Source organism: Spermophilus citellus (assembly GCF_964194105.1).
Source record: "Spermophilus citellus genome assembly, chromosome: 1".
Classification (NCBI taxonomy): Eukaryota; Metazoa; Chordata; class Mammalia; order Rodentia; family Sciuridae; genus Spermophilus; species Spermophilus citellus.
Genome location: NC_138182.1, coordinates 29,211,949 through 29,232,420, shown reverse-complemented (window position 1 = coordinate 29,232,420; position 20,472 = coordinate 29,211,949). Strand labels below are relative to the sequence as shown.

Genomic DNA, 20,472 nt, shown 5'->3' with positions numbered 1-20,472 from the left:
CCATATCACTTCTCTAAAGCTAACCTAAATATACTGTGTTAATGTTTTTTTTAAAACAAAACAAAACCAAGCAGTTTTGCATATGGAATAGACATGTTGGATTCCAAAGACATGAAGAATTAAGGCAATTATCAGAATGATAAAAACATAAATTTCAACATAAAGAAACTGCAAGGCATAGAAAGTAATTATAAATTCAGATTTGTAAGTACAGCAACAAAACAAAAATCAAATGCCAAATTTGACAGTAATATTAATTAGTTTCAGTGTAAAAATTAACAATGAATAAGCGTAAAATTACTATTAAAATTATCATAAAATCAAACCAAATATCTCACCCTTACAAGATCAGAGTCGTCTCTCTTGTCACTTTTTTTCCCCGGCAAAGGTGAAGACATTGTGTAATCTTCATTTTCACTGTGATCCATTTCAGAACTATCAAGCCTTTTAATACAAACATTTACAATTGTTATTGCAATCAAATAATCTTAAAAGTCTTTTCTCTTTCCTAGTATATAACTTTACAGCTTTATGAGGAAAACTTCATTCATTTTTTGAAGATGAATGTTTTTGTTCTATCATATTTAGCACTAAATCAATAAGCAATAATGCTCATTTAATATAGTAAGGAAATTAAAAATCATAAATTCAGTTTTTTCCCAAGTCTTTCTAAAACTTAAATTCTGTTTTTGTATGGAAACATAAAGCAAATTAAAACTATTCTGTTAATAAATTAAGATTGGCATATACTGCAACCTGCCCTGTCCCATTCTTTTATTCCCCTTCCATTTTTTCTTTTCTCTGCAGCACTTCACCTTAAGACACTTTAGTTATTATGTTTACCATTCACTGACTACTGTTAGAATGTGAGAATGGCTCTTCTGTCATCTTTACTCACCAATGTAGGCTAAGCACTTGAATCTGACTGGCTTTGAACAGGCACTCATCCATACTTGTTAAATGAATTAACAGCACAAGCTCTCACGAATGTATAAAGGTGCAGTCTTCTGTCTCATCCTTATCTGCTTCTTAAAACTGTTTACACATTGTTGAACCCTAAATCTCGATCTGTTCCAGCTATCCTGAGTTCTAAAGTCACATATACAATTGTCTACCCAACACTTCACTTAAATTTCTAACAGAAACCTGATCTTTAACATAAGCCAAAACAGTTTTTCAGACACTCTTTTTCCATACTCTGCTCCTCAACACATACATATAAACCCAGAGCCTGTTACTCCTTAAGACTTCTAGATCTCAGTAAATGGTACCACTATATATCCAGTTTTTTAAGCAAAGAAACCCTGGATACTTTCTCTCCCTAATTGTTCACATCTAATAAATCAGTAAGAGCCATTTGGATTTAACATCAAAATAAATGATAAGATTTGACTATTTGTCATTATTCTCTCTCTTCATTCCTTTCCCAGACTACTTAGTATTATTAGCTAACTCACAACTGATTTTTCTACCTCAACTTTAGTTCCTCTATAGTACATTCTCCCCAGATCACCAAGGGAATATTTCTTAAAAGCATAAATTAGGTCTCTAAACTACCAAACAGCATCTTCCAGCTGCACTTAAAATCAAATCCAAATTCCTTACCATGGAAATCCAAGAAAACTGGTAAGACTTTTTACAACATCTCTCTCCTTTACTGACTGATTATGAACAATGCAAAAGACAGTGCAGTCTTTCCTAATTATATAGCAAGGATCAATAAACATCGAGTTTAGCCCTGCATAATGATCTGCTGCTAAAACAATGATGTCCTTGTGCTAAAACCCGCAAAATGGTGAATTATTTTTTCCATTTGTTCTTTCTTACAAAGAAAAAAATGCTCATTTTTAAAACCATTTTTAAACAAAAAGTTTACACATACATATACATAGTAAAAAAAAAAATTCAAACTGTACCAATAGCATAAAATGATCTCCCTCCTATTCTAGGTTATCATGAACAGATTTGGTCTGTTCTTCCAAAAACTTTCTATGCATGTACAAACAAATGTGAGTATAAATCTTTTTTCAAAACAAAGATACCATAACACTGTTCTATATACTCTTTGCCTTTTCACTCATGAATGTATTATGTATTCCATGCTAACTCGTATCTCATCATTTTTTAATGACTATGTGTTCTAACTATGGATGTATCTATCATTAGTGAACGGTTTTATAAGCACAAGATACTGAAGTTAGAAACTGGTTATGTGTACTAATACAGAACACTCCAACATGGTTATATATAAAAAACTAAGAAAAAGTGTATACTACAAATGAGCAAGCAAATAAATATGAATTTGTTGACTACCAATGTTAAATGGGAAAATTATGCATTAATTTCCATTCACTAACTTTTAATGTTTTAGTCACGTTATTTTAGATCTCACAGCCTCATTGGAATTACTAAATGTAAAGTATGTTACTTATGTACTTGCCTGCCTTTTATTCTTCCAGGAGAGCTTGGATTTGAACTGCTGCTTGCATTGCTTACAGTTTCCATTCGTGATGATTTGGTTTGAGATTGTTTTCCTGCTGATGAAAGTGGCTTATTAACAGCTCCTAGAACATTGGTTGTTTTAGGCTGAAATGAGAAATGTTTCTATTTGGTTAAAACTAAAAGAAACTTACAGGTCAAACAATAAATAATATCTGTTATTTATTTACATATAAATCATGAAAAATGTGCCTATCCTTAAGCAAAACCAGGATTATAAGTTGAATATCACTTAAGCAAATTAAAAACTACACAGACAACATAAAGATTTTCTTAAAGTTATCTGAAGAAGGCGGCTTAAACAGAAAATGAGGACAAATAAAATACATGGTTACTGCTGAAGAACATAAGATGATGCCTTAAGATTTTTATCTTAAATTTAGGATGAAAAAGTCTAAGTATAAAGGTCTCCTGAGTTTTATCACAGCTAAAATATAAGTTTGTGTATCTCAGTCTATATTTATATGATAGACAAAATTATTTCTCACTAGCAATGAAAGACAGTAGATTATATTTCCTACCATTAGATACACAAATTTTTAAAGAAGGAAAAATTAATATATGTAGGTCATTAATTATACTAAAATAAACCTCCACATAAAATTAAAAATGATTCTTAAGACATACTTTTCCAGGAGTGAAAAATGATTTCATTTCTGGAGGCAGGTAATTTTTGGTGTTACTGAAATTCTACAAGCAAGAGAAAAAAGTAGTCAGTGACTATTGAAATACTATATTTACAAGGTGGTTAAAATCCAACAAAGCACAAAATAGCTTTTCTGTTTTAAAGGACATATTTATTAAATTAATCAGCTGAACCACAAAATTTAAGTCATTGATTTTAACTACTATTAATTAACTAAAACTAACCTTGAACCAATTACAATTAATAGCAAAACATATTTGAGCCCCAATATGCTAAGACTGCATCAGTAAATATTTGTTCCTCTAGTAACACTCTTCAGACAGACCACATACACTCCTGTTATCTTGCTCACATCAAAGTGAATTTCTAAAAACACACAGCCCCGTTAGCTATTTGGTAAACTTATTTCAAATCTCCATATATTGGTAAGATCTTACCTGGCATATTGCTTTAAAACCAAAAAGGAAGACAGTGGTGGTTTCCAGACTGTTAGATAAATTATGAATCTATAATAGTGAATGGAAAACACCTTCTGCATCTCATACAACACTTTAGTTTTTGGAGAGTGGTTTGGAAATGCTCTTACATTATTTCCAGAGTTTTGGGCCTGTTTCAGGATCTGTTCTACATATGTATATAACTTCACATTTTTTTTTTTTTGGCTTTCATTAGTGCATTATCATTATACATAATTGTTGGCTTCATTTTGATATAATCACACATGCATGGAGTTTAATCTGGAGTTCAATTTACATTACAGTTCCTGGTACCCACCGCCTATACACTGTATCTTTATCTACATTCTTTTTCCATTTGGATTAGTGGCCATTAACTCATAAATCCATACATCTTGATCACATTTTTTGCCTGTTTCTCTTAGCATGGTTTCAATCTCTGAAGACAAACTCTTGATCATCCTAACTCAACTCTAAACCACTGTATCCTCTAATTTGGCCCACATTTAGTCTTGAACTACATTTTTAAAACTAGGGGCAATCTTTCCATAGCATAGTAGTGGGTCAACTTTTGATAAGGATACTTCCTGATCTCCCACAACCTAGTGCTGAAATACATTTTATTTCAAATTACTACCTTGTCAGGTTGGGTGAAAAAACGGGCTGGTAGTACTGGGTCTTTAGGAGATTCCAAACTGTATGTGGTGCTCTTTGACATGATGATATTCATGGCAACATCACACACAGTGTATAGTTTCTGTAATCAAATTAAAAAATAAAAAAGTAGGTATTTAAGTTGGCATCCTAAATGTTGTAAATAAGAAGTAATTCTACAACATTCATCCAGTCTAAATAGTAAACTAATGAAAGTAATTGTCAGCATAAGCATTTTGGCTTACACTATTGTTTTGATTATTTATTACTAATAAAATCACTACTAATCCTATATTAGAAAATCTAATTACTATCAACAGGAAAAAATTGATAAATAAATCTGTAAATTAATAATTACAGTTTCATTCCCCACAACTAAATGTTTAAATCAACATGGAATCAAATTTACAAAAGGATTATTACATACTTCATTCATTTTTGCATCATCTGGTCCTTGGGCATCTTTTGTTTGTTTAATATTTTCAACCATTTTTCTGATAAATGCATGACTGTTATTTTCATTTTTAGCCATTAATATTTCCAGAACAAACCAAAGACATCTAAAAAAAAAAAAGGAAAATACTTTTGTTAAATATACATACAATAATTCCAAACAAAACAGAGCTAGATTATAACCCCAGAAGGGGAAAAATTTTAAAGGAAATAGCACACACACATACCACAGAGGTTAGCAATGCATACATGAGTTGCTCAGATCCATTGCCCTTTTTAGTCTCACTAGATTTCCCAAAGAAGGAGGTTAAAAAAAGAATCAGAGGGGAAAGAATGATGTGATCTTAATCTGTGATATGACACCAAAGGAAAAATGCCTCAAGGAATAGTTGGGCCATGGATCAAGTGAGGCCTCAGACACTCAAGACTGACTCAAATCCTGATGGGAAGTCTCAAAAGATTACAACCACTGTATTAAAAGGTTAAGATTCCTCATTAATAAATCAGAAAGGAAAAAGTTATGTTGACATCTATACACACTGTCTTTGCTTAGTTCAGGAAAATTGTTTAAAAAGTTTCAGTAGCCCAGTTTTAATTACACAAAATTCTTTCGATAAGAATTCAAAAGTGTTTCTCTCAGTATTATATAGACAGAAAGAGACACAGTTATAGTTGATGTACAAAGGAGAAAAATAATGGGAGAAAAGAAAGAAACAAGCAAGATATTTTAAAAGGGAAAAATAATCTTTAGGATCTCAAGCATAGGAGAAGTTCTTCTAGACTGGCTCTTTGGTAAAATATAAATTATTTAGGGCAATACTGGGCAATTTAGAAAGATAAGTCAAGCCAGGCATGGAGGTGCACGCCTGTAATTCCCACCATCTTGGGAGACTGAGGCAGAAGGATCACAAAGTCAAAGCCAGCCTTAGCAACTTAGCAAGACCCTGTCTCAAAATAAAAAATAAAAAGGGTTGGAAATGTGGCTCAGTGGTTAAGTACCCCTGCGTACAATCCCTAGTACCGAAAAAAATAAAAAATAAACAAAAAGGGCTGGGGAAGCTTCAGTGGTAAAGTGTTCCTGGGTTCAATTCCCAATTGGGGGGGAAGGGACAACTTATTAATTCCTAGGATAAACCAATGTTCTCAGACAAAGAACGGTTACTAGAAGTTTATATCAGTCATAATCCCTCCAACAAAGAATGCATTTATGGAGAATTATTTGTTGATTTTTCAGAAATAGAAATGTGGCAAAGAAACTAAGCAGTAGCTTTTTCCTTTGCCATAAGAAGTTACTGATGATTTTAATTTTATTCTCCTGACATACCTCAAATATTTAACTGTAAAAAATTTCTATGAATTAGGAAATCAAGAATTACTTTCCATCACTAGTATATTAAAGGTGTAATAAATGAACTGATTAAAAATCACAAAGATCATTTTTTATTATAACAAAAAGACGACCAGGGGTCAAGCTTAAAAGAATTATACTAGTCTTAAACTTTTCTAAATACCACAGTATCCCTGTGTTCTACACCCAGGCATATGCAGTGTTTGCAGTCTCTCAACAATAATGCTTGAAACAATAGCAAATGTCATAAACTCTAATTTTAAAAAATTTTTAAAAATCACCAATAAAATCCTCCTGGTTATGAATTTGGCTCATAATGAAATTACACCTTAATCTCTTCCTATGGAGGAAGATAGTTACTGCAAAGAAAAATATGCTTACTATGTGAGTAAAGGAGATTATTAATTCAAATTATTAATTCAAATCATGAAAACTACCGAGTTTCACAAGGAAACAGGAAACTATAAGAACTGGAATAGAACTTGTTAATGGATTACTTCAACAGAAAAGGAATGTCAGACTTGTAGAGAAATAGAACCAAAGTATTTTAATTATGCTAAATTAAGTTTTGGGAAGTTACTTAAGAAATGTAATGTGAAAAGATGATATAAAAATAGACAAATAAAAGAATAAATAAAAGAACCCTAAACTCCTATGAAATGAAACACATCAATAAACTAATTATAATTGAGATCCCATTATCAGCAATAAGGAGGAAAAAAAAACAACTTTCAGAAAATATGAAAATGGGATGGAAAAAGTCTTACTCTTTAACATCTTTAAGTTGTTCAATATCCTGTACTTTGACATAATCTGGGTCATGTGCCAAAAGGTGAATTGTATATGGAACAACATACTCTGGTAGAAGAGACAATAATTTTTCTGAAAAAGAAAAAAATAAAAAAGAAAAGAAAAAGAAGAAAAAAAGAAAAAACAAAAACATCCAGGTTAGAAAATCAAATCTTACACACTCTCTCTCTTTCATACTTTATTTCCTGTATCCCACTATTACTACAATATGGCTAGAAGAAAAACATATTGAAAACCCCTGCATTGAGGAACATAGTAATTTAAACAGTTTTTTCACTCATCTGTCACATCTAATATTGAAATGCCTACTAAACACACCATGTGCTGAGGCTCAAAGACAAATATTCCAGTTTTCTAATGCATACGAAAAAAGTGACCCATACAAACTATATTCAAGATTGAGAGACATCAAGTCCATTTTTCCTGATATTATAAGCAGCGCTGTGTATAATATTTTAAGCTGCTAAGAAAATAAAACACTTCTAGTAAATCTTTCAGTTGGTGTGGCACAAAATAGGAATAGCTGATTTTATTTTTAAGAGAAGAATAGACATAAAAGAATGAAAATAAGGAATGGAGTTTTTATGATGTTTTAAATATAAAAAAAAATGTTTTCGGTTTAAATTCGAATAGTTTTATATGTTGACTAAGAGTGCCAAATTCTGTTAGAGGTCAGGAAGGTAATCTTAACTAGTTTTAATAAAGTGTATATAAAACAAATGGGATTTATATTTAGAACAATCCCATTTAAATTACTTACTCTCAAATAAAAACTTAAAATCAGATGTTCAACTTGGAGTACAGTATCTTATATGTCAATAAAGTATCATATTTCCTTTATTTCTATTGCTGAACTTAAGAACAGTTTCTGAATAATGCCATTCATTTTAAGAGCAAGCATAGAAGAAAAGGAACAAGGTTCAAAATTCAGTAAACTTTAAATTAAATTCTATCAAATATTTATTCAGTACTTACTATCCTCTATTAGAATCTAAAAGTATAAAAATGAATAAAACTAGGTAAAGATCTCACAGTAAAGAATAAACAGAGACAGAAGCTATCTTCAATGTGAAAAGTACTCTAAAATAAACAACTAGTATTGGCTGATAACTTCTTCAGGCTAATCATTATGCTAAGTGCTTTACATACATAAATATTTAATCCTCACAACCATAACAAGAAGTAAGTATAATTATTCCAATTTTACAAATAAGCAAACTAAGGCATGGATTAAATATCTTGTCCAAATACAATCAGTAAATTGCAGAGGTGGAATGTGACCACATAAGCCTTCACTTTTTGCAATGTGAAGAAGAAAAAAAGCAAAGAGGGTCACAGTGATGCAATAACACCCAAACTATATTTTTAAAGAATTCAAAAAGTGCACACCACACTTCTTTGTTTTATTTATTTATTTTTCTGGGAGAGACAATTCTCAGATAAGAGCTAACAACAGAGAAAAAAGATGGCTCCACAAATTTCAAGTAATTGAGGTTATAGCAGGAATAACAGAGTTCATAGTAGGAAACTACAGAGACAAAACTTGAAATTCAGACCGAGAGTAAACTATAAAAAGCCATGAGAAATATTTCAACTCTACCTCATAAGCAATAAAGAATTCACATGGATTTCAAGCAAAGAAGTAATGTGATCAGAAATGTGTTTTAGAATGATAATTTTGCTGTCAATGTGGCACAGTAGTGGGTAAAACTAGGGGACAGAGGCGTAGGGAAACATTTAAAGAGGGAGGTAGTTAAGTGTGTATACAATGATCCAAAGGAAATGTGACCAGCTAGGAGAACAGAAGACAGATATTCAGACATCTGGAGGAAGAATTAACAGGATTTGGTGACTAATGAGTGAGTAAAAAAAGGTATAAAGAATGCCTCTGATTTCTGACTTGGATAAATGGACAGATTTTAATGTTATTTGTTAAATAATCCTAGAAGTCAAGAGGCATATCAGCTAACCTTGAAGGGGTAAGGCAGACAGATGAAAAGCAGGCACACAAGCACCTGTTATTATTAACGTCAGCTATAGGTGAGAACAAACAACAAAGATCAAAGACTTGTACTTTTTTCAACTAAAAGTAGAGCTTAGACAATCTACATAAATGTACAAATTTCATCATTATGTTAAAAGTACCTCCAATGTAACTACTTATTTTCCTTGGCCATTTAGTCATTTACTTAAAGAGATACAGGTTCAAATTTAAATAGAATAACATTAATATATTATACTCTTTTAAATAGTGAAACTGTAAGGTTGGAAAGTATACTTTCTATTTCCCTGTATGCTTACCACTAACAGCTGCATGTTGCTTTAGATACTCGCGTCTTACATTTATATTTTTTACCAGACACTGTCTAGCATGAGCTCTTCTCTCTTTTACAGGATCTTTAGCACAAAGTGCACAGATTGCCATATATTCAAGTGGAAGCCGTAATCGGGAAAGGCCTTTGTGAAGTTTCTGAGCAAACACTTGTCTTACTTGATAGCATTCATCCTGTAAAGATATAATTATTTCAGGTATTATCCACATAGTAGGAAGGAGTAACAACTTAGATATAAAATGTGCTATATATCCATAGAGAAAAGGGCACAGAGAAACAAGTTTATCTACAACCACTGCTTGACTGACTGTTCACAAGACAGATGTTGTAACTCAAGTTAATTTCAAGACTGGAATATTCACCTAACAACGATTCATTTACATGTTAGAAATATTAGATGCATTCTTAAAATTAGTAAATATAAATCAATTCAAACTTAAATAAGATTTTTTAAAATAAAGCACAGGGTCTGGGAGAGATTCAGTGGTAGAGCTCTTGACTAGCATGTATAAAACCCTGGGCTCAATCTCCTGCACAACAACAAATAAATAAATAAATAAACAAATTTTTAAAAGCATAAGCACTATCTCATATATAGCTTTTTCATTTAGTAGCAAAGCAAAACTCTGCCAAATTTAAACGTTTTAGTTGTATCATTTAAAAAACCTATCAGATTGATTGAAATGCACAGCTCTGAAGGCAAGAGATCCTAATCAATTTCTGAAGCACCAAATTACTTTTATTTGTATAAATAAGCCAACCTGTTAATCCTATGCCTGCTTACTTCACACAACTCCCTTAAACTATCCCCCCAACTCTCCTAGCTAACTCCTCTTCATTCTTGAAGACAGTTCAACTATCTGACAGAAAGAAGCATATAACATGTCTCCTATACCCGACCTAGGCTCTATTACAGCACTCTGTGCACATCCCCAGTAGCACATTCAGCTCATAACATTACTCGTTTATATATCTGTCTTTTATCAGTGCTAGTTTATTAAAGACAAAACGTTGTTTTCATTCATTATTGTGTCTCTAATCCTAGCACAATAACTGGCACACAGACGGACAGAATTTTCTCTCAACTACAGGGAAAAGCTCAAACTTTTATATAACAAAGAACTTCATGCTCATTTATATGCTCCATGACACAAGGTGTGGTATATTTCATATTAATGTAACTTTAGGTACCGTATTTCTTCTATCTAGAATGGTATCTTTTCTTAAACTGATCTTGATTATTTATCTATCTAGAATGGTATCTTTTCTTAAACTGATCTTGATTATTTATCTATCTAGAATGGTATCTTTTCTTCAACTGATCTTGATTATTTCAAGATCATAATATCTTGCCCTTATCTTAAATACTTACTTTGTATATCTTCTTTCATTTAATTTAAACATCCTTATCCTATAATATTAACTTTCTACTTTTAATAAAGTAGCCTAGTTTTCACGGAAATTTCATCTATCTACCTTTACATTCAACAAAATAGTTAACTCATTCCTTCCTCAATATTAATGTCAGAGAAGAGCAGAGTCTTTATTTTTTTATTATGATCCAATTAAAAAGTGCATAAATAAAAGTCAACATATCACAAATATATTTATAAAGGAACAGACCATTCATTAAAAAAATCAATCTGTACTCAAATATCTCTTCCTCCTCTTTATATCTTTCCCCAAGACGATGTTTTTGTCACTAATCATTCAGAATTCAACAATACAATACAAATTCCTCACAAAGTCAATCTGTAAATCATTGTAGCAGGTTTTCATATTGTCATTAAAGTGATGTTAAAGAAATATCAAGTCATAAGTAAGGCAACTTGCACAAACAACAACTGAAGAAGACACAAACTGACAAGAATGATACACAAGTGTTCAAGAGAATCAGCTGAATAAATTTTTAAAGGTGCTACTGGAAACTGAGGGAGTCTTCAAATATATTTCTGCGAAGATGATTATCCTTTTCATTGTGCTATAAAGTAAATGTGGGGTAAAGAATTTTATCAGAAAAAAATGTACTTTTAAAAATGCAGACACCTGACTATAAAATAAATTCTAGTCTGCATCTTTAAGTAAATATACTTTCAGAGGCCTCTTTTAATACAAATTATCCTCAGAACTATTGGTAAGCAGTTCGATTACTTTGTGTAATAAATTCTGTTATCAACACATTTCTAGCTTATAATCCCCTAAGAGATTGTTAGCTGTAGCCATGATTTATTCATTTTTGTACTTCCAGAATCTAGAACAATATATAGCACATACCAGTACAGAGTAAATTTTTCATGAACAGAACTCCAAATTCTAAAATACTTAACATGATAACCTAAATTATGTTAAGATTCATATTACTGAGTTTCTATTCTTTCAGAATTATTGTCTATTCAAATATATGAGGAGGGTCTCCCAGGTACAATACTACCTATAAAGAGCCACAACTCAAGAGAAGTAAGCCACATGTACATAAATACCTAAAGCATAAGGCAAAATTTAATATGTATAAGAGGACTGAAGATAAAACCTACAAGGATTCAAAAGGACAGAGAGACTACTTCCCGCTAAAAAGAATCAGAACAAGTTTTTATAGAGAAAGTTGTGTTTAAACCTTAATCTACAGAAAGGATTGGATAAGGATTATGAAAATGAGAAGATGAGAAGAAAACAAGAGCAAAGTACAAGGCACATAAAAGAAAAATTGTTCAGCTGCACTGAAACAAAAGTAAAGGATAGTGTACTAAACAACGGTATTGCACCCAACAAGATTTTAAAGTGTATATTTGGGTCCCAACTATAGAGGGTCTCAAATGCCAGGTCTTAAACAACTTAAACATCTTTTTTATAAGTAGGAAAATATCATGATCAGAACTGTGATTAGGGAAATTCAACCAACAATAAGGAAATTCTCACAACAGTCCTAGTGAGACTTGATGACTATAGCAATTGGGATAGTTGAGACGATACGATCTACCACTGAGTAGATTACTTGGACTTTTGCAATAAGGTAGAAGAACAAACAGTCTAATGTAAATCATGCTTTTAGATCTGAGAAATGCCAAGAAAGAATAGATTTGGGAAATATTATAAATTCAGTCTTATTCATTCACAGGACATAAAAATTTGAAATTTCCATTTAGCATCTGATGTGGGACTAGGAACTTGAAAAAAACAAATATTGCAGTATAGTAATGACTCACTTAGATAATGAGATGGCCAAAGAATGTGTAAGTGCTAAAATTGATCATGGATAGATCCTCAAAGAACACACAAAATTAAAGGAGGAGAAGTGTCAGAAAATGTAGTCAAGAGACAGAAATTTAAAAAACCAAGAGACAGAAATCAAGAGAATTTCAAGAATAATGGTGCAATGAGTATTGCATCAAATGACACAGAAAGGACACTGAAAAATTAAGATCACTGAATCTGAGGACTTCAATAAAGGCAAATGCCAAGATATGGACAGTGAAGAGAGGGTAAGAATAAGACAGATTACTATTTCTGGAGGTGTAGAGGTTTAAAAAAGAAGAGATGGCATACATTGCTGGTGGACTGCAAATTGGTGGACCCACTATGAAAAGCAGTATGGAGATTCCTCAGAAAACTTGGAAATGGAACCACCATTTGACCTAGTTATCACACTCCTTGGCATATACCCAAGAGACTTATCAGCATCTCTAGTGATATGACCACATCAATGTTTATAGCAGCTCAATTCACAATAGCTAAACTATGCGGCTAATCTAGGTTCCCTTCAACAGATAAATAGATAAAGAAAATGTGGTATAGTATATACATAATGGGATAGTACTCAGCCAGCAAGAAGAATGAAATTATTACATTTGCTGGTAAATGGATGGAACTAGAGACTAAATGAAATAAGCCAATCCCCAAAAACCAAAGGCCTAATGTTCCCTCTGATATGCAGATGTTGACTCAATAGGGGGATGAAGAAGGGTGTGGAGGTTCACCAGATTGGAGGGGAGAAGGGGAAATGAAGTGGGATGGAAATGGGAAAGACAGTAGAAGGAACTGTCTAGACATAACTTTCCTATGTTCACGTATGAATACATGACCAGTGTAACTCCATATCATGTACATGGGAAGTTATACTCCATGTACGTATATGTCAAAATATACTCTACTATCATGTATAACTAAAAAGAATGAATAAAAATTTAAAAAATAAGAGATGGGCATATGGTTTAGAGGAACAGAAGAATTAGGGAAAGGTTTTTTTTTTTTTTTTAGAACGGAATAACAATATGAATTGTAAGAAGATGCTAATAACTAAGTTTTACCCATTCACACAGGATTCCAAAACTACCTTAAAACTTTGGCAATTGAGATTTTCACCCTGGATATTTTGGTTACTAAGGTAGCAATGTATAATAAATACAGTAGTAGAAAATAAACTCTCCAGAAAATAGTAAGTAGAGGCTTTCTACATGTGGTAGACATTTAACTAATGGTTCACACATACTTAAACAATGTAAAGTTCAAATCAGGCCCAACTCATTTTACGTGTCTCCTTACTTTGTTTTCTTAAAGTGCCATTTCAATAATGAATGATATCAGCAATATTCTAAGAAATATCAGATCAAGAACCCAATCAATCAGCAGAACATAAATCTCATCAATTTAAAAAATTGATGAGAAAAATTCTTTCATGAAATGTAATACATACTTTTTAAACAATTTTAATTTCTTATAAAACAAGATGATTTCCAGACTTAAAAGGAAAAACTAAACCAGAAAGTAAATGGGCTCACCAAAAATCTCATCTCTCAAATGATTTTTTTCCTAATATCTGAACAATAACAAAACTAAAACAAATCATAAACAGGATTTGGACGGCTATTTTAAACACTTGAGAAATAAATACATTTAAAAAATAGATCGTTTGTGTTTTGAAGTTAACAGCAATTTTCAAATAAGCAGAAGAAAGTGGGGAGGGGAAAAGTAGAGAAAAATTGCAATGACTCCTGATGAATGCCAAATTCTTAAACTGGAAAAAAATAAAAACCTAAGTGTGAAACAATCAAATTATGAATGGAAAATTCATATTAGATTATCAGGTTTACTATTATGAAAGCCTTTTAAATTTTTCTCACTGATGCTAAATACTTCTAAAGTGATACACTTCAAATATAACATAAAAATCTATAAAGCTGGAATGACTCCATCAATATCTATTTCACAATTTGAAAATTTGACTCATTAAGTAATAAGGAGTCCTTCTAACCTGAAATTCAGTCTATACTATGGCTTTATAAAACTATAAACCCCAATCAGAATGACAATTCTCAAGAATACAAGCAACAATAACTGTTAGTGAGGATGTAGGGGAAAAAGTACACTCATACACTGCTGGTGGGATTGCAAATTAGTACAATCATTATGGAAAACAGTATGGAGATTCCTCAGAAAACTTGGGAATGAAACCATCATTTGACCCAGCTATCCCACTCCTCAGTTTATACCCAAAGGACTTAAAATCAGCATACTACAGTGATGTGGCCACATCAATGTTTACAGAAGCTCAATTCACAAAAGCTATAACTATGGAACTAGGTGCCCTTCAACAAATGAATGGATAAAGAAAATGTGGTACATATACACAATGGAATATTACTCAGCCTTAAAGAAGAATGAAATTATGGCATTTGCAAGTAAACAGATGGAGCTGGAGAATATCAAGCTAAGCAAAATAAGCCAAATCCCAAAAACCAAAGATAGGAACTTTGTATTGTGCAGACAGGAGTGAGGGGAGGGGAGGAGATATAGGAATGCGAAGGATAGTGGAATGAGACGGACATTATTATCCTATATACACGTATAATTATACTACTGGTGTGACTCTGCATTGTGTTCAGACAGAGGAAGGAGAAGTTGAACTTTATTTATGTACAATGTGTCAGAACGCATTCACAGTCATGTATAATTAACTAGAACAAATTTTTAAAAAAGGAAAGAAAAAACACTGTAAACTTCTATATATTTTTTTCATTTAACTAAAACAGTTAGTCCTCATTATTCATAGATTCCATATTTATGAATTTGTCAACTCATTCAGGATTTATTTGTAACCTCCAAAATAAATACTTGCAGAGATTTTCTGATCAGCAAAAATATGTACAGAACAGTAAAAAATTGAATTGCGTCATATGTATATGCCCAAATGAGGTTGAAGAAGACCTGCCTTCTTGTTTCAGCTCTCAGACTGTAAACAAGGGTCCTTTTTGTGGGTCTACTTAGTGCTACACTTTTCACATTTTTGACCATGTTGGCAATCTAGTTGTTTAAAATGGTTCCCAAACATAATGATGAAGTACTGCCTAGGATTCTATTTTATTTTAAGTTGAGATGAACACAATACCTTTATTTTATTTATTTCTTTTTATGTGGTGTTGAAGACAGAACCCAGTGCCTCACACATGCTAAGCAACTGGTTTACCACTGAACTACAACCACAGTCTCTGCTTAATATTCTTAAGCACAGGAAGGCTCTGATGTACCTTATAGAGAAAATACATAAGCTTAGTTTAGGCATGAGTTATAGTACTGCTGATTATGAGCATGTGTCTGTCTGTTTGTCTGTCTGTCTGAAGTAAGATGCTTTTAAACAGAAATACACATAAAACATGGTTGTATATTGCTCAATTGATGAAAATTTCATGACTACATACCAGAAAGAACCTATCCTTGTATTTCCTCTAAGAGCAATACATGCTAATTCAGTATTTGTTTTGCCTTTATAGACTAGAACTGTACCTAACAACAAGTCAGCTAGACTATGTAACCCAAAAGTCAAATGAGTTTTAGAACTTTGAAACATTTCTTGTACAAGTTTTTCAAAAGAAAATATTCAAAACTTTGATCAAAATTATTAACTGAGTTGAAAAAACTAAACTTTTTCCTAAAGTCTGTGACCGTAAAAAGTAGTGTCTTTAATATAGTGATTTTCCTTACATTGATAGCTAATGCACATAACTGATATTGTTCTAATGTGATGATTTCATGGTAGCATGGTTCTTGTGCCAGCTTCACAATAGCACTTCCAGCAGCAAGTCTCAGACGTGACATATCTGGTTTACTGAAAAACAAGCAAAAAGAATACAGATAAGGTTTCTAAATGTTTATATAAAACCATTTTATACATCTAATTTTGTAGATATTTTTCAGGCCAAAAAAAAAAAAGGTAGAACTATGCTATGGTCTCAATGTTTTTGTGTCTCCTTAAATTCACATATTGAAATCCTACTGCCAAGATGATAGTATTCAGAGGTGGGATCTTCTGAGAGGTGAGAAGGTCTTAGGGACACAGCCTTCATGAATGGGACTCATGTCCCTATAGAAGAGGCCTGAAGGAGACTATATGACCTTTCTGCCATGGGAGAATACAAGAAAAAAGCTAGTCTGCAATGTGAGATAGTTCAGTTCTAAACAGAATTCAACCACATTGGCATTCTGATCTTGGACTTCCAGTTTCCACAACTGTGAAAAATAAATCTATTGTTTGTAAGCTACTCAATCTATGGTATTTTGTTACAAAAGCCTGAACACACTAACACAGTAAATAATTTAGTGATCCTGAGTACCATAATACATTAACTCTGAAAGATGGTAACCAATAAAATAGTACATAAATTCTTCTCTTAAACTTAAGTCTGTGCTAGCACCACTAGTTATTTAATTCTCTCATCCTACACAAAATAGCTCCTAAGCAAGCCTAGAAGAAATCTATTTGTATGTTCACTTATTAGGTTTTAAGTATTATACAATAGATTTATTTTAGAAACATATTTACCTATATATTAGGCATAAAAAGATCCTAACTTACCAAGAAGTCAACCACAACCACTGTGCTAAGAATAAAAGTAATAGGAGGTATAGTAGATAAAACCTTACTATTCTTACTCTTCTAAGATAAAATGATCTAGTTGGTTTAAAACTCTTCATTTATCTAACAATTATGTAAAAATACTGACTGTATGCCAACATTAATAAGGTTCTGAGGTTGTAAAACATGCCCCAAAAGAGCTATCAGTGTATCAGTGGTAATGTTCCAAGTAGCTATTAATAGATGAATCACAGTACTTAGTTCAGAGAGTGCAAGCTGGCAGTTGGACGCTGTGTCTTCATGTATAGATAACAGATGCTTCTTACATAGTGTTCTTAAAAATTTCCATCTAGACTAGTGGTTTCTATTTAATCCAGTAAGCTGTTTTATTTTGCTTTGTTTTCTTTTCTTTTCAGCTTTATTAAGTAGAAGACACTTTCCTTCAAGTAAAATCTTACATAGGAATTTAAAATGTAAACATAAAAAAACATGCTTCCTATTAAAGTAGGGGACAGAAAAGCCCCTCCAAACTCGGAGTCTCCATCTGCTTTGCTTCTACAAGGAATTTTCTTACTCCTACTCCATGCAGCCCCTGAATGTTCCTGAATGTCACATGGGTTCCCTTGAACACAGCTTATATAACACTGTGTACTGGGTCTCATTCCAATTACTTTATATAAAATATATATATTCTCCCTTATATAAACTCTATAAAGAAGTACTATCGTTAACCCTCATCCTGCAGGTGAGAAATTTGAGAAGTGAAATAACTTGCTAATAAATAAAATCAGATAACAAATGGTAGAACCTGAATTTGAAACCATTTAGTCTGTCAATGTTCTTAACCATTAGGGTATAATGTCCCTCTAATTAGTCAACATAGCTGAGTATAACTAGGAAAATAAGTTTAAAATAATAAACTAGAAGACAAAATGTATTAATGCTGGGGGATTTTTTTTTTCTCTACAAGGCTGAACTGATCACTACAAAATTATCTTGAATTTTGTATACCTTTTAATCAAAACATGATTATTTGTAAATCCTAAACACTGATACATATAAATTATGGGAGTAGAGGGGTAAAGACAACTAATTAGAATAAGGAAGGTAGACCGATGAGTTATATATACAGAATGAACAGATCATCAAAATTTTATTTTTGTTTCATTTTAGAAATGTGTGTGCTATTAACAGACTGTTCCAAGAGAACAATATGAACAAAACATGAAGAAAAGAATGAAGATGGAAAGGGTTAGAAAGCAGCTGGAAGTCACCTCTGCTTTCTCATTAAAGTCACCAGATATATTAAAGGGGGATTATTCTCCTATTTTACATTACCAAGAAGGTAACTAAACAACCTATGTACTTATAGGACAAATATAACCATAGAGATCTATTTTATAGTTAAAGAAACCGGGGTGCTGAGAGGTTAAAGAAACTTGATAAAGGTCACCTAAGTAGGAAGTGGTGGAACCAGGATTTGAATCTGAGCTCTGGAGTCCATGTGTTCAATTACTATAGAGTTGTCTCTTGGCAACCTGGGAGAATGGTTCCAGAAACCCTCCCAGGTAACTACAATCCAAAGATACTCAAGTACCTTATATGAAATAACACAGTGTTTGCATATGACCTACACACAGCCTCCCACATAATTTATAAATTATCTCTAGATTACTTACAATAGCTAATACATTGTAAATAATTGTTACATTGTATTGTTTAGGGAGTAAACAGATTCAATAAAGTACCTTCCACAAAATCTCTTCCTTTCCCTTTAGACACTAACAAGACTGTAAAACATGAGTTACTTATTTGTACACTAACACCAATTGTATATGCCAAAAAAATCAAGAATCTATTGTTTAAAATACTCTTAATGTATAGCAGTAGCCTATAATAGACATGACTGTAGTTGTGAAATAACCACCATACAAAAGCATTATAATAAAAATATATGCACACCATACAGTAATACTGATTATTTTTTTAAAATATAATATTTAACAATTACATCAAGAGTTCAAATATTGTGTAATCCAAAGAAATCTGAAATAATTGCATACCTAATTTTTCCCTGCTCTGTCAAGTCTCCATCACTGTGCAATATTGTTGTTAGCAATCTTAAGGTGGAAGTTCCTGATTTACTGTGATTATTTTTCATTCCAAGTAGCCATCGAACCATCATTTTAATAGCCTGAATCTATTTAAAAGACAAATTGACAAAACATTGCTACATTTAAAAGAATTTCCACATCTACCTTCTAAAAAAAAAAAAATCAAGATTTTTTTTTATTGGACACTTTATAAGAAAAGTAAAAAGAAAAATACACTTTTCTATACATATGAAGATAACTTGGAATGTTTTAAATTAAATCTGTTTCACTCTCTAAGGAAGTAGTTAAAAAAAAGATTTCACTAAAGCTCTTTTATTGTTGTTTTTTATGATTCTCCAACATGCAACTCACCTTTTAGATTCTAGAATTAAAATCATCTTTACTTCGCCTAAGAAAAAGTTAAGTTCCCAACTACAAACTGTATTCATTCTTTTCTTCCAAAGAGACATCACATGTGTACTAAAAATAACTAAGAAGTCCATATGTATTTCTTCTACACCAGTTACAGCTTTAAATGTTTGCAACAATCCTTTTTAAAGCGGTACATCTTAACTTTTTTAAAAAAAACACACACACGGAACTGGGGTTGTGGTTCAGTGGTAGAGTGCTCACTTAGCAAGGGCGAGGCCCTGGGTTCTATCCTCAGCACCATATAAAAATAAATACATTAAAAATTAAAGATGTATCCAACTACAACTAAAAAATAAATATTTTTTTAAAATGACACACATATCATCTCTTCTTCATATATTTCAGCTTTTTACACAACAAAGAACCAGAAACTAAGTGGGTATTGAACAATGTCTGCCACACGGCAGATGCTAAGATGACTCCTGTGTGTGGCAAGCATAAACTAAGTGCATTCCTTCTTTATCAGTGCTACTCTCAGCTACATAAAACTGATGATTAAGATCAATGCTAAGAAAATGGGCTTATACCAACAAACATTCAAAGATGCTAAAGGAAGTGTTGTTCCATGTCTGCAGAAATACATCAGAATCGGAAGCTGGAATAATGTAAAAAAGTAGTTCATACATGATACATAAACAAATATGTACTCATAGCCCAGAAGGTATTATAAAAAATCACAACTAGGACTGGTATTGTGGCTCAGTAGTAGAGCACTTGCCTAGCATGTGTGAGACAATGGGTTTGATTCTCAGCACCACATATAAATATATGAATTAAAAAAAAAGGTTCATTAATATCTTTAAAAAAATTTTTAAGTGCAACTAGAAAAATAACAATATTTGTTCTTAACCTTCATTCTTTTCTTTCAAAGAGATGTCACATGCATACTAAAAATAACTAGGA

At 32.0% G+C, this 20,472-nt stretch overlaps 1 protein-coding gene across 1 annotated transcript in view; it reads right to left on the bottom strand.

Annotated features, from left to right (window-relative positions):
• The window catches only part of PDS5B (PDS5 cohesin associated factor B), a 210,199-nt gene that overhangs the window by 10,619 nt on the left and 179,108 nt on the right, over positions 1-20,472 (bottom strand). The window contains exons 23-31 of the mRNA XM_081276045.1: positions 19,108-19,244; positions 16,174-16,297; positions 9,167-9,371; positions 6,823-6,937; positions 4,682-4,814; positions 4,238-4,357; positions 3,127-3,189; positions 2,429-2,586; positions 339-435 (exon numbers count right to left, since the gene is read on the bottom strand). Coding sequence (XP_081132171.1) covers positions 339-435; positions 2,429-2,586; positions 3,127-3,189; positions 4,238-4,357; positions 4,682-4,814; positions 6,823-6,937; positions 9,167-9,371; positions 16,174-16,297; positions 19,108-19,244 — 1,152 coding nt within the window. The remainder of the gene's footprint in view (positions 1-338; positions 436-2,428; positions 2,587-3,126; positions 3,190-4,237; positions 4,358-4,681; positions 4,815-6,822; positions 6,938-9,166; positions 9,372-16,173; positions 16,298-19,107; positions 19,245-20,472) is intronic.